Below are 27,286 nucleotides of genomic sequence, written 5' to 3'. Positions count from 1 at the left end.
CGTTCCTCCCCTGGCGTCGTGTCTTCCCCCTCCTGCCCTCAGACCGTGCTGTCTGACAAACCAGGTTTGGACAAAGGTAGTAGGTGTTGAAGACGGAGACCGTTTTCATGGCCATTAGAGAAAGCCAGTCAAAGGACCTGGTGGGTTGCAGTCCAGGTGCTCCTGATGGTCCCACCATGCTGACCGAGCAGCTCCTGGTACGAGCGCTGGCTGACCGGGGCAGGGGGGAAACAAGTTACTTCCTTACCTAGCTAGGATCCCTTCCAAAGGAAAGTTGCTAACAATACCAGGAGACCGAGGGCATTTACTTCAAGGGAGCACACGCCGTTCACTATCACTCCACACATGCAATGATTCGAGACGGTATTTCCTCCACAATTTTTATTTTAAATTACAAAGGATGTTGCATACATTGATGAATTTGTATCTGAATAGAAGTGCTAGGGATCAAGGGTGACAGAGTAAACAAAGTCAATAGTTTCATTGTGCCTCTTTTAAAAAAAAATAAAAACTGCACAACTATTAACCAACATTAAACATTGCAACTCTTAACAACCATGCTTTTAACAAGGTAAATTTATTTTCTAACAGAGACAAGACTTTCAGTAAGTTTTTCTGAGCTCCAGTTGGAAGTTGATTATAGAATATCAAGGACAGCATTACAATCATGACCCCAAGCATAGGCAGAACAGGATGCCATGTTTTGTTTAAAACGCTTTTTTTGCCTGTCAGCCACGTACATCCGCATGTGCCATCAGCCTTAAGAGTTCACCCAACCACAAATACTGAGCAATAAGTTTTACTCGGACATAGTATTCTGCAAGGATAGACAATTCAAATCAGAATGCATGAATATCCATCATTACAAGAAAGATCAATAAAATTAAGTGCTACAACTAGGTTCTGTTTCTTAATCAGAAGATTTTGATAGGGCGGAGTGTGCTTTTGCCAATCCTAAATCCAATCCAGAAGTTTTCCTTACCGTAGCTAGTTAACTCACCTAAATTTGACTTAGATAGATACCCAACTAAAAAATATCCTTAAGAAAAACACGAAACAGTTATCTAAAAAGTTTGGAGTTTTATTTTTTTATGGGGAAAAAAAAAAAGTGTGGCTTAAAATAGCTCTGGCTCCACAGCTCATTAGAAAGACAATAAATGCATAGTCAGTATTTGCTCTTGTGGAAGTTCATGAATGGCTAAGAGGCTGAGGATTATAATTCAGTGCGCACACACACCTTCTTATCATGCTAGAAGCATTGGGGGAAAAAACATGGCATATTGTGAAATGTAAATTGTAGAAAGATAGAGACATTTTTGTATGCTGCGAAGAAGATATAACCTGAAAGTGCCATCTTTTGTTAATGACATTTAAGAATCCCAATTTATATTGGGAGATATTCAAGAGTGGTGTTTTCTCAACATACTAATGCCCTTAATACAGTTACAAGAAGAATCAGTCACTGAAGCAGTAACTGTTTGAAATGTACTTCACACGATCCCTGGGGTAAACAAAATAAACCTCAGCTGTGTGCAAGGCTGTGTCAATAAGCCAAGACCACATCTAGCAGCACACTTAACTAGGTGATTCCAACTGAAGCCTCCAACTTAAAAAGAAAATAAAATCATGATTAGATGCATTCTTGAAATTCAGGTCTCGAGGCCAAATACAGATCCTAACATTGACGGTACATAATTGGGTTATGCCTCAACAGAATTTCAGGAAGACTAGCAAGCACGTTTGAGGAACAGAATTGCATTTGCTATTTCTGCTGAAGGCAACTTGTATACAACCCTTTGAAATTCTCCTGATAAAGCTTTTAAGAGCTTTAAAAGAATAGCTATGTTTAAATGATTTATGGAAAAAGAAAAGCACATCCAGTCTTTATATGTTGTGAATAAGCTAACTGTTTTATTAATGACGGCAAGTATCAGATAAATATTAGGGGGGGGATCTTTTTAAAATAAAAGTCAAAACTGACACCCCTGTATTTCAGAAGTGTCTGGCTGCTTTTAGGTTAGTTAAAAGACCCTTCATCATCCATTTTAAGTTTTTGTTTGTTTGGTTGTGTTTTTTTTTTTAAAAAACTAACATTTTTTCCTGGCCCTTAGTATGGAAAAAGTCTATCTATAAAACAATTAGGAACTGAACACAGCTGAGCCTGACTCTCACATCAGATTTACAGCAATGCAACTTCATTAAATCACAATGATTTCAACTGGTATGATAAGAAAATCCAGCCCATCCACACGTAAACATAGCTTTAGTAGTAAGTCTCTCTCATCCAAAAAACAAGTACTCACCAAGTATCAGTAAGTGTGTTCAATAAACCATAAGAGGAAGCGTTAGCAAAAGGGGTTTAGGGCTAAAAACCACCCTTCATGACACCCCCACATTTTGCAAGGCCATTCAAAAACTGGTCTTCCATATAAATACAAAAGGACTACTATTGAGAGAAACTGAAATCAGATCTATCCAGACTTTCTTCAGGATGCTTTTATCAGTTCTGATTCAATTTCAGGAGGGTTAGGTTTGAAGAGTTCAGAGGGAATGAAAAACATTTAGTTCTAGATGTACAAGTAAGGCACAATATAAAGCCACATCATCATCTGTCATGAAGGAAGTAGGAAAGGACAAGAATCATACATGGTACAGTAGAACAAACAGTCCATCAATTCAAAGTGTGGCACCTAAGTTCAGACTGACGAGATCTCAACAAGAGCAGTTATGACAGCATGCTTTTAATATGGAAACAAATTCTAGAGAATCCAGTGTATCAGAAAAAGGAAGAACTTTTGTTTGTATTAAATCAAAAATGTATAATTGTTTTTGGATATAGGATTAAAAGTGAATATTCACAATGCCTACACTCAAAAACAAACAAAAAAATCCAGGACTTCATTAAGATCCACATACCATGTATGAACACTGAAAATCTTTAGAAAATGGTCTTCTCTAAAGATCATCCAAAAATGCATGCCACAATTGCCAAAAAACAGAACATGTACAGTTGTTGGTTTTTATAACCTTATAAGATTTTTGTTTGTGATAAGTATACACTGAATGTATATATTTTAATGACACTAGAGGAAGCAGATTGTTACTGGCATTAAAGTACAACCATTTCTAGACGGTTTAAATGCCACAGAGTCCCCTGGTTAAAATGTAAAGCTGCACAGCTTGCCTATGTCACCTTTATGATAAAGTTAAACCAGCAAAAGGTCTTATCTTTACTCTACATTTTACTGCCAGGTTTTATTTATATCAAGTATCGCTGCAGCATTCTGACCAGCCCAGAGTTAGCAGCAAGTGGCAGGAATCATATAAAACGCAGTTTCTTTTTTTTTTTTCTTTTTTTTTTTAAACAAAGTGCTTTTCTAAGATATACATACATATAAATAGGTACAAAATAAAGTGTCAACATTAAAAAGCTCAACTATTTAAAAGCTTTAACTTAAAATAATACATAGAAAACACTGAAATGCAAGGGTATGGAATTCACTAAAGATTCAAAGTCTACTTTGAAATGCTAGACCAAAATCATATTCTGGTTTTCAGACAAAAATAAAAAGCTACGAAGTTATATTTGCCCAGTAGTTCTGAGCAGTGAAAAGGGGCTTTTTAATACCTTGTCAGTTTGTCACAGAAGTTTTTACCTGATTGCAAAACTGCTCTCTTAATGTTTAGAAATGCTGCCTTGTCTACACAGTTTGGATATAGCATATAGACCTCTCGTATCTGAGCAGTGCGTTAACACCATTCATCAGAAAGGAACAACAGTATTCAAATCTTGGTACAGACATGGCCTTAACTTCACAGGAGACATTCTTTGTCAGGGTTTTATGGGCCGTATGCATCTCCGGAATAACTGCAACATTGGCAATAATTACAATTGGAATACATCTGACCCACTGTGTAAAGCAGCAGCCAACGCTCACCTCACCCTAAAAACAAAAACACCTGAAACAAAAACACCCACATTCCACTCAGATTTTGCAAGTCTTAAGTGGATTTACAAAGTTTTGCCTAAATTGCCCTGGGTATTTGTTCAGTCTCTTGTAGGAAAGACTTTCTGTACAGCTCAGTAGTGGTATTTTGGCCTCCTCCTCCCTTTTGAGTCTTCCAAAATATTTAGATACAAAGTAAGCTGTGGGCACGCTCACAAGTGTGGCAGGACTGCCACCTTCATAGGCCACTCTTACTGCACTATTACCGATTCAGACTTTTTTTTTTTTTAATAGTACAAGCTTGGATATGAAAATAATCTACTTATAAACAAAAAGGAATCACAGTACAAACAAACTTAGACAAACTAGAAATGAAGTGGAGAAATTCCCCAAAGGGAGTGGGGAGAAAGCCTTCATGGACTTTTGCATTTTTTTTTCAGCAGCTACATTTGAAAATATTTGGTATTTCTATTTTCAGTAAACAGTGTTTTGTCATCTTTAAATAGGGAGAGAAAGAACAGGGAGGAAAAGGGGGGGGGGTCCATGAAACCAGAGAATGATCTTGCCTTGAGATAAAGTACTTTCTCATCAAAGGCTAAAGCTTTTAATCTGTACGTTAACACTGACTACAAAGCCAACTCTTATTAGCAGAAGAGCAAATAAGAACTGTGTGTTAATATTCCTCAATCATACAAACTACTGAATTAACAAGAATAAGTCACATATAAGTTTGAAGAAGCTAGTTTCGAAATACCTGTACAAAAATATAAAAGTCTATAAATTTTTTTTGTTTTGTTTGAAGCCTGTGTTGATCCTTGGAAACATCACATGCATAATAATACATCAACTGGAAAAGTGGCAACTAAGGAATTAGATATTTGTAGCTCTTTTTTCTCTTTACATATATACACATTACAATAAAAATAATTTTATTTTGGTTGTTTGGTGGAAGTATACTACAACAAGCTAAATATTTTTTTTAAATTCTCAAAGTTGAAAACTATTTTACCAATAGCTTACTAAAATCCAAATATATTAAAATCTCCTACAGTAAGTGCAGAGAAAAAAGATTTACAGACTCCGAGACGGCCACCAACTTATCTACCATGGAAGCGAACTACAAGAACAGCAAAATAATATTGTTATGTATGAATGCTCCTTCTGTAGATAATTGGACCCAAACAAAAAAATTCACAGTTCAGTAAGATCCCTAACCCTGACCTTTAATTTTTTTTCTTTTTTCATTTGTTTTTACATTCAGTACAGTATCATATAAGCTGTGCAAAACTTTACTTAGACTGGCAGTTCGCCATATCAGTTGCATTTGTCTTTGGTACAAAAATAAACAATCGCATTAATGTGCAAGTATTTGTTTTCTTCCGGCCAAAGTACCGAAATTGAGTTTTCTAGAGCCATCTTTTATACAATACATAGACTCTGTGGCATATATCTACATTTTCAACATATTCCTATATACATTCAAAAATTTTAAGAGCTGGAACAAATACATTAAAACCTATAATCTTACCATCTATACATCTTGTTTTTTCCCCTCAGGGTTTTCTTCATACAAAACTTTACCAGCTTATACTGATAGCTCTCCCCCCAAAATACAAGGCACAAAGAATATACTTTTTTCTCTTGCTTGCACAGACATTTAAATACTATATTAAGCTCAGAAAATTAAAGTCTTATATGGCACACTAGCTCTAATGCCATGTGTGCTATGTACAAGTTAATGGTTGCAAAGAAAGCTTACTGTTTTTTAAGAACAAAAGAAAACCCAATTATATAAAAAAACCAACAAACACAAAAAACTCCCTAAATTGACAGCTTTACCAAAAAAATGCTTCCTCTTATTTTACTTGGAGCATAAACCTGTCACAATGTCTGGCATATGCTAAAAATTTTTACTAGCAAAAACATGTTTTTGCTTCTAAAACAAAAGTGATATATTCTGGTCCTAGGTAACTTAATTTTAAAAAGAATCCTCATCTCTGTATTTAAGCTTAAAGCAGCTTTGAAACTATCTGGTTTATGGTCCAAAAATGCTATCAAGCATTTTATATCATGCTTTGATTTGTTTTACTACATTGTTATTTAAAAACAATGGAACCTAATTGTAAGTGTTTACATAATGCTAAACTGACATGCAGACCAGAATGCAATTTACAATGAAGTACTTGACAACACAGGTAGAATCTGACCGATGAGAATAGCTGAAGTCATGTCTTAAACTTTTGACATTGGTATTCGTAGCCCTACAAGGCCACCAGTGGGGTCTCCTTCTGCAGTCTTCTCTAAAACTTGATTCACGAATTCTGATGTCTGTCCAGCTACAGGTAGTCCTGAAAAAGGGAGGGTAAGAAAACATGCTGTAAGGTTACTATTCATTGCACATATTTGTACATTCCCAAAGCCGACGAACACTTTGGGTGGTAACCAACAAAAAGGCATAGACAACTGAAACTGGGAAGCACTTCTTTTTTCTATTCCAGAAATTGTTTACAACATTATAATAGATTATATGTCTCTTCATGTACGTGCAAATACATGAAGTCTACTGCTTACCAAGAGTGTCTTTAATAAGTAGGTTTAACTTCTGTTCCATGTTGACTCCTCTATCATCTTTAGGTACCTGCACCCGATTAACTATTTCTTGTTTAATGGAGTTGATCACAAACAGTAAATTATCTGCAAAGAAAAAAAACCTGGATTAGATTTACAGCACATTCCCCCAGGCGCAAAAGAGATCGATAGTTGTCCACACACTGTTATCTGTAAGTGTCAAAGGTGTCACATCACACTTACTGTAAAATTAAGTTGTAATAGTTTACATCTGTAAACATATTTTCAAAAATATTTACATTACATGCATACATTTACATACTTTACATCTGTAAAGTAGCTCAACACTGCAGGTAACCCAATTTACATACACTTTATGGAGCAGACTGTTTTTGTACCAACAAAATTGTTGGGTTTGTACCAGCCCTGTTTACCAACAAAATTGTTGGGTTTGTACCAACCCTGTTTTCCGTATAAACTGCCAGGTATGACCCAGGTTACATGATGGTGCAAAACACAGACTTGTCTGAACAAAAGAAAAATTAAGATGTGAAGAGTTGTATTTACCATATTCCGTGTTGAGACCCCAGAGTTTTACTTTATTGGCTTCATACTGGGCTTTCTTTTTTAGTCTACAAGCCCTATAGTAAGAAGAGGGGAAGAATTAGATCACTAACACAAATTCCAGAATACTAAGAGCATCTGTTTGTCTGCCACACGAACTTATCAACCAATACTCCCAGAGCTGTGACTTATAAAATCACCTATCTACTCACTCGCCATCACTGAAAGCACTCTGCTACCTATCTTTGCTTACAATTCACACTTGGGGATTTTATCACTGTATCAATCATTTGCCCTGCAGCTAAATAAGCCAGCTTCCAGTGGAAATACATTGTTATCTAGGGAACAGGCAAACTACATCTCCAAAGTGCCAGTTGCCCTGCTTTTTGATAAACTGGTAATTAGCCGATTGCAGGAACTACCATGATGAAGCAGGATCTCGAGGCAAAAATTAGTTAGATCTTAATTGTACAGTTTTAGTAATCCAAATATACTCATCCATGTAGTGTTATCTAATATATACCTGGAAGCCAGCTTGTTCTTTTCTTTTCTTGACCTTGGTCTGGCCGTTAAGGGAAGTTCACTGACTGGCGTCAGGTCACTGATCACCTTATTCAGCTTCCTCAGTTCATTACCAATCTGTAGAAGTTTTCTAGGGTTGGGAGTTAGGTCTTCTACATCAGTCCTCCGTGACTTCTTTGCTGCATATTTTCCTGTTTTAAATATGCAGAAAATTGGGTTGGGAAGTGACACAATATGTACACAAACCTGTGAAAAAACATTCTTAAATATTTTTTTTGGGGTACAGTTTAAGTTCCTTTGTTCATTACAAAAGAATGGACTGGAATCATGTAATCCCTATGGCCTTTCACAATAGAAAGAGCATTTCCAGACAACCTGCTTTGTACAATTCATATTATATCCAGTTCAGATAAGAGCAAATGCTGCTGGCCAGGCTACTGGATGTGACGGACAGTATACACACAACCGTGCTGAAAAATGTATGTCACAAGTTCAAACCCAGTTGTTTTGCCCCAACTGTAACTTGCCAACTCATGCGTTCAGCCAATATATGCTCTTGCACATTCAAGTTTGATTAAATTCCTACATCATCTTATTGAGAAAGTTCTGTATTAAGAGTGTCAAGGCCTGGTACTGATAGGATCTTCAGTGATACTGAGCTTAAATGATCCATATAAAGGCTAGTTAACCCCTTTTATATGTATTTGAAGCTATTTAAGCCTGGTTTTCCTGAGGAAATACACAAATTCAAGACAAAGATCTTTATTCCTTAAGATTCTCTGCCATGGCTATGTGTCTTTTTCTAGGTTTCTATTAAAATGCCAGTTGTTACAGACACTTGCATGAAAATGTTAATAAAACTAACAAAACCTACTCCAGAAATATTTATTAGAGAGCTGGTAATTTAGCATGATTTATCTGAGGTAGTAGGTGACCTTGGTACATGCTTCTATATGAAAATAAAAAATCCTGCATGTGCAGCTTCTGGATGTTGACTAGCGTTTGATCCTACAAATCCCTTGCATATGCACCTGACTTAAAGGTTACTTGCTCCTCCAAGTGTCTGGGAGGACTGAGTCCTCAAGGTGTGTTTGGTTATTTTTTGTTTAATAACACGTATAGCTTCATAAGAAGGAGCAGTGATAGGGAATTTAGGTACTGATATTTCACTATGAGATAAATAATCATATAAAAACTAAGGAGATTAAAAAGAAAAAGAAGTTTTCTTCCCTGAGTAAATCTACAAGTTACAACAACAAAAAAATCTTTTGGTTTAACAGAAGGTAAACTGCCATGTTAAAGATGGTAATTTTCAACTGTAAGGGAACATTAACATTACAACCAGGAAAGCTGGTTTCATTTTCTCTTTCAAAGCCAAAATAAATGGAGCAGCCTATCAAGGAGGTCCTGTGACAAGAAAACAAACATTACTCCTAAGAGTGGTTTGTTCTGGGTGATGTTAGCCATGTGTGCAGTACAGCAAATTGCTAATCAAAACGTTACGGGAATAAAACAGAGTTATTAGACCAATTGGTTTAAGTTTCTAAGAGGGTATGTTAAAGAAATAGTTTATTCACAAAACAGTAACTGCTTCACTGTGCTACATTCACATACGTGGGAGAAACAAGCAGGGAGGAGCAAAAAGAGACAGTTATGCCTTATTGCTTGTCCTTTAGTTCATACTGCAGTTAATGTGAACTTGGCATTTCAGATCACTTCCAGCTTACTTCTAACACAATCAAGACTGAAACTAACAGCTATGAGGAGCAAATATCAGTCAAGCGACCAATCCAATATGTTTACAGTATCGCACTGAGAAAATGCCGAACTCTTGGGGTTTCCACTAAAAGCCCTTGGAAGTTACAATTCTCAATTCATCCACCTTCCTCTGGAAGAAACCACACTGAAAGTTACTACTGTATGTTCACTGTGCCTTCCTTGGACACTGCAGAACTCTGCTAATTGAGCAACAGACTTACAGTGTTTTAATGATTTATTTTCATGGCCAAAAGACAACTTCTCGGCACTTGCAAGTATGGGAGTTTGGCTACTGAAGGTGTCAAACCAAAGACGTTCCCCTGGAACTAGGACTTATTATTCTTACCATGATGGAGACCATTCTTCTGATACATGTTACTTGGTAACGTATCTCGATTCCACTCGGATGGCCTCAGCATTCTTTCTTGTTGTGAAGGTGTTAGTTGCTCACTGTACTCCCAGAAGTATCTTCGCTTGCCTCTCTTCCGAGAGGATATTGCAGTCATTTCTTTTAAATCCTCCACAGAATCATTTTCATACCCTAAAAGGATGCATTGCATTGTTTATATAACATTGAAAAAACTCTTTCTAGCCCTGTAACAGTGGACTGAGTATTCAAGTTAAGAGCAAAACCACAGATGAGGACTGTTTTACATTATCTAATAGACTTGGTTTTCAGTGTCAACTACTGCTGGATATTTGCCTTAAATCCAGGGATAGACATTGAGCCAGTGATGGTGCTTCATTAGTTGAAAAGAGACAGATAATTCATACACTGAAAGACCCTCTATACTCTCTGACTCCTTAAGCTCTAGCTCTTTTCCCACACAATCCAACCACTGCAGAGTACAGACAACAGCTGTTGGAGAGTGTTCTTCCATCCTTACAATTTGCTCCATGAATTTGCAGGAACATAATCCTATCTTGCCTCCACATTTTAATTAATCTCTCATCAAAAAGCATGGAAAGAAAAGCAGGTAATAAAGATGAATTAGCAAAAGACTAGTAAAGAAAGCAAAATCATTCAATCACAGAATATTCTAAGATGGAAGGGACCCATTAGGATCATTGAGTCCAGCTCCTGCTCTTCCTTGAGTTTGAATACCTTCGGGAAATAAACCACCCATCTCTATTTGACTAGAGGAAGGGGGCTCTGTTATCAGGACAATGACCTAAAGCCCATAAGAAAAGACCATCTAAATTGAAGGGATCTGAACACAAGCCATTCAATCTCTTCCTAACCTCTTTGGTGATATGAAGAGAAATGATCCACAGTAAAGCTATGCAGTATTTTAGAGGTATCTTATGTTGCACTTGCTGCGATGAACTGTTCATGAAGTGCATGGAAACTGTAATGCCACTATCCATATTGCATAAATATTTATAGCATAATTATGTAAACACAAACCACAGTTTTTAAAATCCTACGTATGTTTTAGAAAATAAAGACAACCTATACTAAGGTTAAAAAAACCCAAACCACTGCATTGCCTTTCGTACTAAAATGCTATATAATAGTTTACATTTACTTAAAAGAGAATGCATTTCAAAACATCACATACATTGATGACACTTAAAAAAAAGCCAACCACTGAATCGACTGTAAGCTTAACAAGACTTGACCCCATATGCTTGAGCTCTGCTTCATCTTTTAACAGTAGCACAAAGAACACTTTCTTCCTTTTAAAACAGTCCATTCAAGTAGTCTGTCTGCACTTGAAAAAGCAGTTGAAAACCAAACTTTCTTGCTTTGGTCTGACCCTCACCTCATAACCCAAAGTATGAATAAAAGTTAGGTGTGCAGAGGGATGAAATCAGTTCTAAAATTCTGTTTCTAATCCTTTAATCAACTCATTTACTTTGATTCTCTGGTTTATTAAAAAGACAGTATTTTAAAGGCAAATCAGACAACACAACATGCTTTATAAAACATTTTTTCTTGTATAGCCAAAATGATTATGACAATTTAAATATTGTTTCAAATACCATAAATATTTTAACTGTACTTTCATTTCACCCAAATGCTGTTTGACATAAGTATCAAAATACTCTTAAAAACCCCACTTACTTTCCACTTGAAAAGCTATGTCAAGCTATGAACTCATTATATAGATATGTATAAATTTAGCCCATCTTCATGACAACACAGAGTTAAGTCAACCGATGAAAACTTATCTCTTTAAGAGCTGACATGCACAAATGTACAAGGTTAAAATCAAGACTTCCTGTTTCCTTCTTTAAACTATAATTAAGTTAGCAACTTAAATTATGTTGACTTAATGCATTCTGCCTTGCAACTCTAACATTGACCTGCTATCATTTTCAAGCTACATAGAATAATCTAGCGCACAATGTCCTAACCTAGTCTGTAACATATAGAAGTGCAACAAATCTGTTCAGCTTTTCTGCACTGTATTCATCTTCCTTGAACTCTCCTCTTAGCAAAGATCATATAGCAGTCTCACTTTCTTTGCCAGGCTGCTAACAAATTTGAAAAGGTTCTTGTATTTACCTTTCAAGCCCTTCCTAAATCCCTCCTAAAAATCTTTGTTCACAACCCTTACTATGGTTTTAGGTTTAAATTCACCAGGGTTAACCAGATTAAAAGCAAACAGCCCCACCAAAACAAAACCAGAATCCCCCTTCTCTTTCCCATTTAATCATACTGACTTCTGTCAAACCATTTACGAGTCTTTTTCCTCCAGCTGATGGTCTAGGTGCTCAGGATAGGTGCAATGCAACTTCTTTAAACAATCTCCATGTCTCTACAAGCACTTTTCCCTTTCAGCTATGTCTTCTCCAGTGCTACTGAAAACTGAATCAGTTGTTACATCTCCCATTTCTGGAATCTCTTGACTACTTGATGGGAGCAGCAGTCATTTACAAATATTTTCATTAAATGAGATAGGTAAAATATACCAGTAATGGCAAAAAAAGTTTAAGTGCTAGAAAAGGCCTGGGCTGGCAATTCCCATAATAAATTACCTTTGCAGGTAAGCAAAATTACTAAATCTGTATCATGGTGATAAAAAAAACCCATTGTTGCCCAAACTTGCCCGACAGCCAGTCACATCTTTAGTTATTTCTCCATGTTCCTAGAGTTCAGTATATCCAAGTATTTCCTCAGACAACACTAATGCTTTAAGAAAGCTTTTCATGCACTCCAAAGACATACATGAAGAAGAATGAGCAAAAGCAAACTGTGTAAAATACATCAGAGGGTCAGCAATAAGTTTTTGTCCTTTCAGTAAATTACATCTTCAGTCTAAATTTATCAACTGATTTTGGTTTCAGTACTATGGAAGGTTAAATCTTCCTGTGCCATGTCTATTTTTAGAAACTTTATCCATAGTATTTACCTTTACTCTAAAGGTAAAAAAGCAACATGAAGTATAAGACTGACATAATTAAAATACCTGGAGACATTACCTTCTAATATAATCAAAACATATGGTAAAACTTTCAATATCACCATACTCGAGGTGAATGGCTTCATTCACTTAAAAGTTCTAGAAAGCTTGAATAAGCCAAGTTCCTCAGTTACTGTACTGCACGACATAGTTTGTATTTAGAAGGCAAGAGCGACTGCTTATCAGTAAAATTTGAACAAACGGCAAATAGTTAATGTAATTCCACCAAATAAAATCCCAGCATTTTAATATGACATCTCTTCTTCAAGGTTAGTAGGCTTTCTGTGTAACATGCCTCCGTGGGCTGCAAAGCACTGTGCAGTACAGCATCATTATAGAGCTGTAATAGCTACTCAAAGGCCCAGAAAGCACAGGGAGTTCAATTCAGAAGAAGGGAGGAAAAGGTTTTAAAATGCTGATAAAAATGGGTTATGTACATGTAAAAGTAACATAAAGCACGTAATGCTTAACAAGTTTAATGCCAACTCAGGAAATCTACTTAAAAAATAATTTAATCTGAGAGTTCATTATGACAGACACTGACAAACTTTAGGGAAGCTGCTGTTTTTAAAAAGGCTAAATTTCAGCTGCTTTCCTCCTGCCCAAAGTTACATATTGCGAAATGTCTGAATACCTTAATTCTTACACTCTACTACAAGGCATTTATAACATGTGAATATTATAATACTTTCTACAATGAAACTAATACTTGGTTACAGTCCTGTTCCTTTCCCTTCAGATTTTATTTTTACAGGATGTTACCGCTTTGTTACCTTCTAGGTGAAGGTTAGTTCTTATTTCTGTTGTTAAGTCTCCATTTCTACATGCAGGAGAGAGGAATTCAGTATCCTTTGAAGACCCACTACGTGTTACTGCTGAAAACCACCAAGAAACAGTTCTATTAGTTTCAGTGGTAGGTATTCGTTGGATTCTGTGGAAAACTGTACCTACAGTAGGACTTAAGTAATTACGAAATTATTTCAATCAGGCTATGATTTCATACCAGCTATCAAGAGATACAATTCTGGATAAATTCAAAGCAGCAACCTACTGAAGCACTAGAAAGCTCTGCATATCCTGTCATCAAGCCACGAAAAAAGACGACAACAGTTGCAGGTAGTTGCTCAACGACCTTGGGCTACAAGCTAGGTTTCCTGTATTCTATTATTATTTTTATTGCATGACCAGTTTATGCATTTTTTCTCAAAACAGGGCAATAGGGACCTTCTATAGTTTTCATTATTGCATTTTGCAAAGCACTTAGAAAATCTGTGATTAAAGTTCGTAATTTAAGATCAGTGTTGCTCATCTGTAATTATAAAGCATTCAAAAGCATTCTTTCCCACTTGGCAGACAAATCCATTCATCTCCATGTTAACAAAGCCCAACATTGCTGGTACCTGGTTCTGAGAAAGTATCGCTGATGTCATCATCTTTATCATCCTCATAATCTTCTTCCTCATCATCGTTTTCAGACAGCTCGTGCTCACTGCCGAATCCTTCATCGTGGTCCTCATCTTCAATATCATCCTCATCATCCTCATCTTCCTCAGGGTCTCCTTTGGCTGACTGTTCACCCAAACTGTCTGTTACAAAAAGAGAATAGTTGTGCTCTTCTTTCTTCTGTGAAGAATCTGGCACTGATGTGCTGGCAGAAAGACTGCTCTCCCCCACAGTAAGCCCTGGGGTTTCCTGGGGTGGACTGAGTAGCAGTTCTTGAGTCTCTTTAAAAGGCAAAATAGGTGTACTGTGACTATGCGGGGACTCTATTCCTTTTCTTTCTTGTCTCTTTGCTACAGCACCACAATAGCAGGTGTTTTCCTTTGCTGCATCAGCATGTGTCTGGCTCAGCACTGGTCTGCTCTGTGGTAAAGGATTGATCTTTACTTTTGCCTTTTTAACATAGTCTTTACATTCAACATGAATGTTCACCTTTTCATTATTGTACACATTGGTCTTCACCATGATTTGTGTACTGGAAGCAGGCTGAGTTGCAGGTTTGCTTGCCTTCTGAACACAGTCCGACAAAGGTGCCTCAGCCTGAACATTCTTGGAGGAACAGACTGGGGCTGCTGCTCTGGTTGCAATTTTTTTGCCAGGTAGCAAAGAATTTAAAGGGTTTTGTTTTACACTAAAGAGCAAATCAGGGTAATAGAGTGAATCAGAAACAGGTTGGGAGTCCTCACTGTTAAGCTGAGCCAGTGTCGGCGTTTTGCTTATCACCTCTTCATCTTGGTATGGGCTTGAAAAGTCATCAAGGCCCAGGTAATCGACCTCTTTTGTTCCCCAGATGTCACAGCTGGTTAATTTAGTGTACTTAGTTAAGTCTTCACAGTAGGTGTCCCACTGCTCCCACTTTGAGGTGAGAGCAGCTTCTTTGTCCAGGATGTCCGTAAAAGACTCCAAGTTCTCAAGGTCTTTGCAGTCCTCCATTGAAAGTAAGTTGTCTCTGGAGCTTTGCTGATAGTCCATTTCTCTGTCCTGTGCATAGTAAGACAAGTTAAAAACTAATACAAAAAAAGTATCAACCATCTCTGTCCTCTACTCAATCTAGTATGGTGAGCTTAATTTCAGTGAAGCGTAAGAGAATGATAACATATGAAGATACCTCGACTTCTAACTAAAAGCTTGAGGGTCAGAATGAAGTTCAGCTTCCATGCTCAGCAGCAGATCCTTCTGAAGAGATTGCTAAAGATACAAGTCAAATGCCACTGGATTCTTTTTCTGCTATTGCAAATTCATCTGGTCGTCAGGAACTAGACTAGTACCAACATCCATGTATTTAAAATATGAAAGACATCATAGGCAAGCTGTTCTAGTCTCTATTAACCTAGGTCAATCTTTGCTGTGTGCTTTACAGAATATGCTGAAGTTTACCAGTCCCTGGAAAACCTCATTCTAACATGATCAATTAACGACTATGAGCTACCTTTCTCCTTTGATGCAGGGGAAAAAAAAAAAAAAAGGAATGCTAGTATAAGCTCATGAGTCAACTTTTATTTTGCTTCCCCTGCATTCACAGCTTGGGTGAAGTAGCATATAGCTGCTCTTGCAGAAAAGATTGTACAGAAGAGTCTCAAGCACCATTACATAATGTCAACACAGCTCTATTTGAGACTTGTACATCAAGCCTCTCCTGATGGCCAGCTTTAACAAGCGTCTACTGAGGAAGCATCACATTTGCTGGACAAGCAGGTAGGCTCCTCCCTAATCAGTAGCTAGCAGTAATGAATAACCTTCTAGCATTCTTGAACAAATACCCCTTTATTACTACACGAACTCAGGGTATTAGTCAAGGAGAGGGAGTTATGTACACACAAAGATGACCTACCAGTTCATACATGAAGTCTGGATCTGAACTGCTTGCCAAGAGATCTGTGCTCATCAGAGTCTGCTCTGAAAACACATGGCTCCGAAAGGCGTCCCCAAAAGGAGGGTCCATTCCACTCACACTGGGCTACAACAAAATTGATACTGACATTTGAAGCATGCTATAAAAAGGCATATTCTTTTCTTCAACAAAACAAACAGTATTGCCATTTCATCCAAGTCTCTGAACTTGTGCTACACTTGCATCTGGAAGGTTTTTACCTACACAGATAAGCATGTCATTTCTCAGAGAGAGAGAATGCTTTAAGAGCAGCTAACAACATGCAGCTCTTTAATCAAAGGACACATTTGTATTCATCATATAGCTGCAAGAGCATTGCTCATGCATTCCTTTTTGTTGGTTTGAAATTCTCATGCATTTGCCAAGTTTAGGGATATGTTAGCATTTGTAGAAGAAGAGAGCGAGTACTGGCAAGATGTTTTAGTATCAATAGGCACTACACGCTTGCAGGGCCTTCACCCTAACACAAACCATTTTGTACTAAAGCAGAGTCAACTGCTTTTGAAACCATTAGAACTCAGGAAACTTCCACCTGAGATTGTAACAAAAGCAAAATTTATTACAACTAAATCAAGACTGTTGTATCTCTTGAGAATGAAGTGGAACTTTGCAAAAAAAACATTATGCAGGATGACTGGGCATGCAGGGAATGGGCAGCAAGGCTTTCTGCTACATTTAATTCCAGACTTCTATTTCTCTTCTAGACACACTCGCCCTGAGGGTTGGGAAGGGAGAAACACTGTACTGCTGAAAGTCATTCAGTGTGCTGATGTGTGAATCACTGCAGCAACAAAAGGCTGCTCTCCAGGCATCCACCCTCATCAAGACAACTTTGCTGAATCTTGCTGTGTGAACAAATACAATACCAAGAGCAGTAACATAGCTTCCACCATAGACACTAATGGGAGCCTAAAAAAATATACACCATTTAATCTCCTATAAATTCTCCCCGATAGTGCCAGTCAAATTTGCTCTTCAACTTTTCTTTTTAATAAGGAAGCAAAACTATTTACAGAAGCAAACAAAATAATAACACTTACCTGAGGCATTTCCAAGCCCAGATTCCCCAAATCCAATTCCAAACTTCTTGTTTTATTCACTTGTAGATTCCTTTCCAGCTTTATTTCAGTCTCAGTGAGTTTACACAATCCATGCAATGAAATTTTTCCTTAGGATAACTTCAGTACACCCTGATTGAGCTCTTCTTTTTGTAGACTTCTGTGTGGAATAAACACAGCAAACCCCCAAGGAGCTAAGTAATCCTTCACCAAAGAGGTAGCACTTAAAAAACAGCCAAAGTGAAGTAAAGACAAAAATTTCCCCTGAAAAGTGATTATTCTTCATGCTGAAATGTATAGCAATTTTCTTCCCCTGCCATCTTTCATTGAATGAAAAGCCACTGATGCTACAGAACAGAGCTCCTGCAAAAACCTTTTTGGCTGAGTTACATTTTGTTGCCTTTTTTCCTCAGTACAGAGACTATGAGCTCTATAGACATCTGAAAAGAAAAGCCTGCCTAATTGGAAATAATGACTAGCATACTGCTGGGTATACAAGAGAGAAACAATCTTTATGACTAATATAACAGAGCCAATAAATGCTAAAAATGTCTCAGGCAAACGTCTCAAAATACTAATTTCAGGATAGGTAGTAATACTGTTTCAGCGGTATCTCCTCCTTTTCTTAAAAGACTAATCCATCCTGCATCAGATAAGATTGTATCAGTCACTCAAATAGCAACATCTAGTGGTAGAGCGATTACAGCAAGCAAACCGTCCAGCAGTAGAGGAAGGGAAGCAACAGACTTCCACAACCGAGCAAATTAAAAATTGTGCCAAATTCAGCGTTGCCTAATAAAATATCTTCTCTATTAATTTCAAGTAAGGCACATGTTAAGATTGGTCCAATTTATCTAACAGTAATTTTACCAGTGTAGTAGTTTCTATAGACCCGTTGCTACTTCAGATGTTTATCTAAAGAATTTTTCGAGCCTCGTATCCTGCTTAATCCTGCATTTTTTAACAACGTAAGGAATAACTGAACTGTAGAAAAGCAAGCACCTTAGCACAAACATCAGTAACTATATCTACCTAAAAGTATGACAAAAGACTCATAAAATAAGTAACAGGAAGTAAAAAAGAACAATGTTATATCAAAACCAATAATAACAAAAATCATCCATGGTATCAAACCTTAGTATCTAATGTCTTCAAGGACACTGCTTGCTTACTGTCTTGCTGGCCTGCAAGATCCCTACCCTTTTAAGTCTCTAACAAAAAAGCACCATTAGAGGAGCATAATCAAAAAAACTGAACCATCATACTTGTACAGTTTTTCAGCATTATCAGTTAAAATGTATTTGTTTCTTTGAGCAGAATTCTTCACTCAGCACTGCTCCTAAATTAGACTTTGTTGCAATCTGCTCAGAGTATGTTTATTCTCCCGTTTTGAAAAACAAATAGTAAAGTAAAAGCGTTCTACAGTGGAGCTACGCTCAGAATCCTCCTCCCACCAGCACGTGACAGCATCCACATGATTATTCCTACTTTCAGGTAGCATCTCAGCTATTTGTTATATTCAGCATATATACCATCAGACTGTGGTAAAAACAGACACTATGCAAAAAAGTCTTTACTTATCAAAACATACTACTTTTCAAATAGTTGCTAGAATATAAAGAACAACAATTACAGGTCCAATTATACATGAGTTCTCAGTAAAACCATGCTAACACTGCCAAAGCAAGCCATTCCTTGTAGTGCCTTGTGTCAACTAAGAGCCAGCTCCTTCTGAGAAATTTTTTTCTGGTCTAAAACTTCCAGGGAACTCTTTTTACTTATCTTAAAGTGACATTTAAAATTAAGTTTGTGTCCCAGGGCAACATGCCTCAACAACCCTGTCTCCCTTCATCCCACAAAGGCCACACTGCAGCAGAACTAGCCCTTCCTAGGCTGTTAGATGAGGCATGAACATCTAATTCACTTTTCAACCTGGTCTGATCTAGGAGAAATGGCCTGTTCTTTAAAACAAATAAACGATATTCTCACATGCAAAGAAATAGGCGAGAAGGATATAATCTTTAATACCAATCTACACCTGAGTAGTATATTTCTTTCTTTCCATGCGGAGTGGCAGAGATTGATGCCCTTTTTCAACAGAACATCAGATTAATACTTTGACATCAACACCAGAACACCACCACCACCTGCATTCACATAGGAGACAAGAGTTCTGCCACTGCATGATATAAAGGGGAAACAACGGAGACATTAGCTGCTTCTTTACTGGTTATTCTTTGTTATGTTTCTGTTAGAACACGAACCTCAAGCCATTCCACTGTGTTTCATACACAGGGAAGGGGGGTGAAACTTAATCTGTACTGACACTGATTTTAGTAACGACCGACCTACGCTTCCAAGTGTCAGGACCAGGGAGCTTTTGGATCACTTACAAATCCTCAAAACAGACATTAAATGTTCAAAATACTTTTAGCATCTCAAAGACTGGAGCGATCTTTTAGCTATAAACTTACAGCACCATTTAAGAATGATAGCGTATGTCCTCCCAGGTCAAAGCAGTAGTATACCAGCTAATCCGATTGTTCCTGTAATTATCTTTATATTTAATTCTTGACATTTTATAATATTAATATTTAAATGTGATTTGAATCCTATTAAGGTCTATTCAAACATTCTACAACAGAAGATTTTTCTTGGTAGGTCTGTGGAGGGGGGGAAAAACAGTGAGGACAGAAAAAGAAAGACGCTGCCTCAGGGGAGCTGCACAACCTAGGCATGCTTCATGCCCCCAACAAAGCAGACCTACTTCCAACTGCTTTCTAAATTTCCCAGAATCATCAAGATCTTCATTAAAAGACTCCCAGAGTTCACACTTAACTACCAGTTTTTTTTCATGAACTAGTAAATAAAGATGTATTGTAGAAGTCAATGACACATATGGAAGCACAGATGTAAAAATCTGAACTTGCTGTGAAGGAAAGTAACTTTGTAGACCGCAGTTGAAGTCCCATTTTTACAGAATTCATCATCATTGGCACTCTCAGCCCAAGACTGAGTTAGAACAGAATAGTACAGTTGTTACGTTATCTATAATGAATACCGATTTGAATGAACTGAAAGACAAGTGGCAGAGCGCAAGAATAGCAGTATAAGAATTACTGAAGATAAATATAGCAGGAATTTCTACTTCAGGACAATTTTCATTAATGCCTTACATCAGCCCTTCCCAAATGCAGAGGTACAGAGGTAAAAACCTGTAGTTGCTTCACAGCAACTGAACTGCAGGTGGAATACACAGCCAGAGGCACCGGGCAGGGTGCCGCCACTCCTTTTGGCAGCAGCCTGCAGTTAAATCAGATTAAGGTGATTAAGGAGCCAGTCCCTGAGTTGGTTCTGTGTCTGCAGATTCTTGATTCACATCAGTGCAGAGCTGCTCCCCTGCTCCTGGGAGAAGGCTCCCTTGTCCCCTTGGGCGTGAGGAAGGGCAAGACATCTCAGGAACTGCTATGTTCATCTAACATTCAAGAATTTGGGGTACTGGTGGAGGCATGGATATATACACATCGGTTAAAATCCTCATCAGTCATCAATAAGTAACCAAAACCTGTATAGAGTTAATAATTTGTTAATCTAATGACAAATCCCAATAAAAATCCTCTGCATTTGTATTTACTTTTTGAAAACGTGCATTTAGAATAGTTTAATAGTGGTCCCAAGATGCCCAGGCAGACTGAACTTCGAACAATCTAATGGCAGGCTTATTACATGACATTATTGACGCAGCACTACGTTTAAATTGGCAGACAGCAGGACCTGAACTGAAAACATGCAGCATTAAGGAGATGCATGACAGTTACCATGCATGTGCCACTTCGCTAGACTAGTGAAACACCCTTCTATAACAATACATTCTCTCCAAAGAAGTCCCTATAAGAGAAAAACGTAAACTGCCAGCTTTCAGCTTGACAACTCTGAAAGTCTTCCTCAGTCACCTGTATGAATCATTTGTACCATAGCTATAACTAAAGTCGCTATTTCTGTCTCAATTGAGATACGTATTTTGTACAATTTGCAAAGCACACAGAGCGTTGCTATACCATTTTGTTGATTGTACAGTGCTTATTATCACAGCAGCTAAATGCCTGTTATAAATACATTACATGAACAATTACATTTTTCATGATGGTGACTGCATCATACAGCACAGTTTGCCAAAGTTACCTTTTTGATGCAGATAAAAAAAATAGCACATCATGAGAGCCTGTTAATACTAAACCTACAAACTCAGGCTAAAACATTCAAAATGCCGAACTTTGAATTTCAGAGAATGCACAAAAACTATGCCTTGTATTTTAAAAGAACCATTATGTACTATACAGCGTTTGCTGTATCTGGACATTTTATGAAGTACTACAGTTAGAGATGCAAGAAGTTCTCCTACGCTTCTCTTAAACCTTTTTTTCCTTCCACAGTTTGTGCCAATTTGTTTCCTATTACAGAACATAGGCTGCTCAGTGCGGTCTTCAAGCACAGAACATATTTTTCTTAGTTTTGTTTATGAGTGTAATGTTCTTGTGTTGTTCCCCCCCCCCCCCGCCTTCTTTCTACACGATACTTCAATTATTAGCCAGACTTAAAAGTATTGCTTACTTTTTTCCTCCCACCACAGACACTAAGTTTTCTTTCATGGTGGTGGTGGGTTTTTCGAGTTTTTTTCGTAGCAGGTGAGCAAAGACACTCTTGTAAAAGGTCTTCCTCTGCTTCCACCCACCGTAGCCTCATTCACCTCTCATCCAAAGAAGCCAAGTCCCTCTACCTTCTCAGTGATGAATTTGTATTAAAAAGCCAGCATAAGCATCTAAGGCATTATGCCCTTTGCTTTCTCTACCCTGGAGAGCAAACAGCATCTGCTTAAGACACCCAGATCCTAAGTTTGACAGAGCATTGCCATATAAAAGAACTAAAGATACCAAGACTGTTTCACTTCTTTTAAGACTCTTCCCTTCAGGAAAGGGAAACTGCTACTTCACTGTCTTTGTTCCTTTTCCTCTGCTGACCTTCCCTCCCCCCCCATTTTTTTTCTAATCCTACTTGCCCACAGCAGACAGACTTCAGGATCTGGAAGTAACACCACTAAACAGAAACTCTGGTCTTCAATCACACATGCAACACCTCAGGTGAAAGAGCTGATGAAGTACCAAAAAAAAAGAAAAATACAGCACTATGTTCGTTGTTTGAATTAATACCCCTACAAGTCAATGTCAGCTACCCAATTTTGGAGGGGTATTCCACTTCAGCACGATGGCATAAGTAAATAGGCAGATGCCAATAACCAATCATCATGCAAGAGGCAGAAGGAAAAAAGTGTTGTGTTTTTTTTTTTTAAACTGACTAACAATGTATTGCACCTACATATTTTGTAACAATTATACCCAGAATAATAGATTCCTACTAGAAACGCTAGCTTTTCTGTACATTCTGGAACAAAGACTGAGATTTTGTTATTATTTTAGTGCCAAGAGTGGGACGTGCAGCATGCTAAACTTATTAGAACTATATTAACACACTTCCATTCATTTACAAAACTTTTCATAGTTAAAATATGAATTGCAAAAACCTTTATTACAATGCCACTGTAGAGTTAGAAGAGTTGTTTGCACAAGAGAATTAGCAGTAAGACTAACAGTCAAATTTTTGAGCCAGAGACTTCCCATGAAGCAGAATGCGGCCAAAGCAAAGGCAAAAAAACAAAAGCAAAACTAGACAACAATTTAGCTTACAATCTCCAGCAATATTCTACATTCCTACATAATAATTCTTTCTATATTTTTTTCTGACAGTACAAAGTCTTTCAGGGTAAGAAAAAAATTAGTTCTATAGTTCCCAGAAAAAAAACCAACCCTCTATTATGAAGGGAATGGTACAATCTAGTTTACTCTTCATATTGTAAAATTATGTTTTGTAATACTTCTGTTAGAAATGTGTAATCAGTACAGAACACTTCAAAGCCAGCAACAAATCAGAAAAATGCATCAGTCAAAAGAGTCCAAAGAATAAAAAAAACCAGCACAGGAGTTCAAAAACAGAAGGGGGATGATTTTTTTTTAATATAATAAATCATCAGGGAAATTACTATAGCAAGGTCTAAACTTTAGAAATCTACACTTTTCAGAAAACTTTTGGCTTGACTTTCAAGCCAATGCCAACTTTCAAGCACTTCTTATGAAGCACCAAATATCCTTATCAAACTTTTATTTTAAAACATAATTTAATTAGGCATGGACACGCAAGTCATGGGAATCTAAACCAGTGCGTTTTCTTATTTATACCACACTATCAGTCTACTAGTCAGACAGAGGCTTCTATTCCCAATTAGTTCCTGCTAACGCTGAAGAAACTTCAAACCTTTGCCCTTCAAAAAACTCTTTTGCCACTCTCATTACTTATAAAAAAAAACGTGGCAAGGATGTTCAATGGCTTGATGCCTCTGCTGCAGATTTCTCTTATCAGTTAATACTCTCATCAAACACAGAACAATTCTTTCTTTGCTCAGGTAAGCTACTGTATAAGGTCTCCGATTTATTACTCATGGCTCCAAAAAGGCACGGGCATTGATATTTCTACAAGAAATCTTTCCCGCTAAACCAATCACCCAATACATTTCCCATAGAAATTCTGACTTCTCATTTAAGTTGCCAACCATAAAAATCGACCAAGTTTCTAAAGCACCTGTGTCTGCTCCTCTTACATAGTAATTCTTACTATGAAAACATAAGTGTAATAATAGAAATTAACCCTCCCCACAAGGATGCTTAGAAGCACCTGATTAAGCGACCTTAGGCCAAAGGCCTTTTATCATCATCTTTAAAATGTTTTACAGTGTCTGAAAGGCAATATCAGAATCTGATTCTGTTTTGCAGGTTATGCATTGCACGATTTCAACAAGTTACCCTCAAACGGCAACAACATAAAGATTACGCTTACTTTAAATGAGAAGCTAACATTTCAGCTGGCAGAGCTGAATGATTGAAACTGTTCAGCCTGTTGCGTAGAGAAGCCTGAAAAAGAGCATGTGTTTTATACTGGAGCGTGACACAGTGAATTCTGTTCATTAAATTATCTTTGATATCTGATCAGTTACACTAGATGATACCCTGAGAAACACTGTGGGCTGGCCCTGCCATGCTGCACAGTTGCATTAAACCACTGCCAACTCACAGGGATGAGATTAGGGCATACCAGTAATACCGTGGGCATCGTTACATAAAATAACGTCCAAGCTGTGGACCTTCAGGACGGAGGGGAAACATAGTTCAGGCTTCGGTCCTTGGCGACACGAGGGGCTCTCGGCAAGCTGCCGCCCACCTCAAAGCCTGCGTGACCTTAACCCAGACCCGGAGAGGTGTCGAAGACCCGTGTGGGGAGACGCCGAAACCCAGAGACAGGCCCGGAGGCAGCTACTGAGGCAGCCCGCGTTAGTTATCGAGATTTTAGAACTCAAGTCTACGGGGACTGGCTCCCAGCGGGGGGCGGGAACGTGCCCCGTCCTGCCCTCGGAGAGGAGGAACGGAACCACCTGCGTTCGGGTACCGCCTACCCCCCCCCGCCCCCGCCCCGGGCTGCGCACCGGCTGCCGAACGGTTTCGGCCGCGCCCGCGGACCCCGGCGGCCCGACCCCCAGAAGCGACAGACTCCCTGAGGCAGAGCGTTCCGGAGGGACAGGGCCGCCGACACCCTCCGCGGACGGCCAGCCGCCGTCCACTCCCGCGGGCAGCTCTCGGCAGGGCAGCTCCCGCCCGGCCCGGGCGGCCCACGGCCCGCACCGCGCCCCCGCCCCTGACCCACTAACACACCTCCCAGCCAACATGGCCGCCCCGCCAGCCAGCGCGGAGCGCAGCCTAGCCCGGCCACCGCCGCCCCGCCCCGCCCTCCCCGCCCGCTCAATGGCTCGCTCCTCAGCCACGCGCGCTGCCATTCGCCGCCGCCCACGCCGCTCACCCGCCCAGCGGCCCTTTCAAGCTAGGGTGAGGCGACATGTAAACAAACCCCCTTCCGCCGCTCCGGAGGGGACCGGCCGCGGCCCCGGCCCCCCCCCCCCCCGGCCGCCCCCGAGCCGCGCCCGCGGGGCACTAGCAGCCCGCGCCCGTCTACCCCCGGCCCCGGCGTGGCGGCAAGAGCGCGAAGGGCTCCCCTGCCCCGCGGGAGGCAGCCCCCGCCCTGCGGCCCCCCGCGATAGCTGGGGGCGGCCGGCGCGGCCTCTCCCACGGAGCGCGGCCCCCCCGCCCCCCGGGGATGCCCCTTCCCAAGCGGCCGGGGCTGCCGCTCACCGTTCGTCGGTGAACCTCTATACCACCCCCCCCCCCACCCCGCCTCCCGCCGCCCTAGTCAGTTACATAAAACGCCGTGCCGGAGCGGGGAGAGTCCCTGCCCCGCCACTCGCAGATCGCCCGCCGGCTCGGGACTCCTCTCCGCCTCCTCTGGTCCCGCAGCCTTCCCCAGGGACTGGAGCCGCCCCGCTGGACACCAGCACGCCCCAGGCAGAGAACACCCCCCCACACACACCCACGGGTCACCCCCCCCGGCCGTCCGGAGCATTCAAACAGGTCGAAAGCGGAGGAGGCGACTGCGAGCCTGAAAAGCAACAGAGCCCAGGAACCGGCCCCGAGCGCGGTAGCGCCGACCGCGCCGCCGCCTACCCGGGCAGCCCCTCCACCCGCACAACCAGCGCGACCGGTCTCCCCCGGCAGGACGGCGCTTTCGTTTCCCTGTCGCTCGCTGCCAGACTCGCTTTCCTTGTAAAGGCACGGGCCGCTCCCGGAGGACGGAGGCTGAGAGGGACGCGGACAACTCGCTGCTAAGCCCGCGCTCCGTCCCCAGCGCAGCCTGCCGCGTCCCTCCGCAGCCCCTCTCACCGCGCCCTCAGGCCACAGCGGTGCTGCCCCCTCCCCCCCCCCCGCCATCGGGCCCGAAACCTCAGCCCTGGGAGCCGGACACCCCCCGCGCACAGCCGCTCTCCCGCAGCACCGGCGGCCACACCCCCCCGGCGGAGCCAGGGGAGCGGAGGGGGCGGCGGGGTCCCGCCGCTCCGCTCCCCTCCTCTCCCCTCCCGGCCGCCGGGCACCATCTCCGTCCTCTTCTCCTCGGCGCCCGGGAGCCGGGCAGACACACCCCTTCCCGCGCCCCGCAGCCCCCGGCCCGCCGCGCACACACTAACACCGCCTCCTCCCCACCGGGACGACTCCCCCCCCCGCCCCTCCAGCGGGGCAGCGGACCGGGGACCGGCAGCCGCGGCCCCGGGGCCGCCCCGCAGCCCCCCGCGCTGCCCTGCCGCCTCCCCCGGGCGCAGCTGTCGGCCGATGCCCCCGCCAGGCTGGGCTGCCGCCGCCGCCCCCCGCGGCCCGCACTCACCGGGCGGCCGGGGCTCAGCAGGGGGCGCCGCCCCGCGCGCTCCGGCCCGGACCCTCCATGCGGCTTCGGGGTTTGTTTTGTTTATGTCCCTTCCTGACGGGTTCCCGGAAATCGCGTGACTCGCCCCCCTCACGTGGGGAGGGAGGGCGGGCGGCGGGGGGAAAGAAGCCGCGCCAGCCAATCGTCGGCAGCCGTCCCGCCGGCCAATGGGGCGCCGGCCCGGCTGGGGGCCTCCCCCACCACGTGACGCCGGAGAGGCGCGAGGAGGGTATTTAAGGCAGAGCGGCGGGCGCCCGCGGACGGCGCTGACGGCTCCGTCGCGTCCCGGAGCTCCGGCTGCGCCGCGGTCCCGACGGCGTACTTACGGTGCTCGCCCGCTCATCGTCTGCCGGCAGCTCTGCGTTTTTGCTACTGCCTGCAGCTAGACAGACAGCCCCCTTTCGCGGTGACAGGCGGCTGGCCTCCATCCCTTCAGCCACGACTGGAGAAATCACTACCAAAAAAACCCAAACCCAACAACCCTGCCATTTTTATTTTACTATTTGTAAAGACTATTTCTTCTATTGTTTAGATGAGTTTTTACATTTCAGGCCGCTGTGGGAATAAAACTTTTTCAACTCCTTTCCACTGTACCTAAAACCCACAATTTTTTTTTTCTTGCCCCAGAGACTTTTTAACAGGTAATTCTGGAAACAAGGG

The 27,286-nt window shown here is 41.0% G+C and overlaps 1 protein-coding gene across 4 annotated transcripts; it reads right to left on the bottom strand.

Annotated features, from left to right (window-relative positions):
- Positions 1–1,098: 1,098 nt before the first annotated feature.
- Positions 1,099–26,697, bottom strand: CREBRF (CREB3 regulatory factor). Of its 4 annotated transcripts, none has more exons than XM_049829255.1 (10): positions 26,588–26,697; positions 17,201–17,378; positions 16,101–16,226; positions 14,170–15,250; positions 13,543–13,644; positions 9,706–9,900; positions 7,603–7,792; positions 7,083–7,156; positions 6,519–6,641; positions 1,099–6,295 (listed from the first exon to the last, which is right to left on the bottom strand). In XM_049829255.1, the coding sequence occupies exons 2-10, from the start codon at positions 17,207–17,209 to the stop codon at positions 6,180–6,182; spliced, it is 2,016 nt and encodes a 671-aa protein (XP_049685212.1). In that variant the 5' UTR covers positions 17,210–17,378; positions 26,588–26,697; the 3' UTR covers positions 1,099–6,179. The 4 variants fall into 4 exon arrangements, with proteins under 4 accessions (XP_049685212.1, XP_049685213.1, XP_049685214.1 ...); XM_049829256.1 differs by lacking the exon at positions 26,588–26,697 and adding an exon at positions 24,164–24,783; XM_049829257.1 differs by lacking the exon at positions 13,543–13,644.
- Positions 26,698–27,286: the final 589 nt, after the last annotated feature.

The sequence above is a fragment of the Accipiter gentilis genome, chromosome 26, assembly GCF_929443795.1.
Source record: "Accipiter gentilis chromosome 26, bAccGen1.1, whole genome shotgun sequence".
NCBI lineage: Eukaryota > Metazoa > Chordata > Aves > Accipitriformes > Accipitridae > Astur > Astur gentilis.
Note: the sequence above shows the minus strand (reverse complement) of the source record. Positions and strands in the feature narration are given on the sequence as shown.

What these genes read in the sequence shown, in the direction of transcription:
- CREBRF (XM_049829255.1), bottom strand. An exon ending in AACTAACCTTCACCTAGAAG is followed by an intron (nt 9,901 to 13,542) that starts GTAACAAAGCGG and finishes GCATCCTTTTAG; the next exon opens with GGTATGAAAATGATTCTGTG. An exon ending in AAGAACAAGCTGGCTTCCAG is followed by an intron (nt 7,157 to 7,602) that starts GTATATATTAGA and finishes TTCTTACTATAG; the next exon opens with GGCTTGTAGACTAAAAAAGA.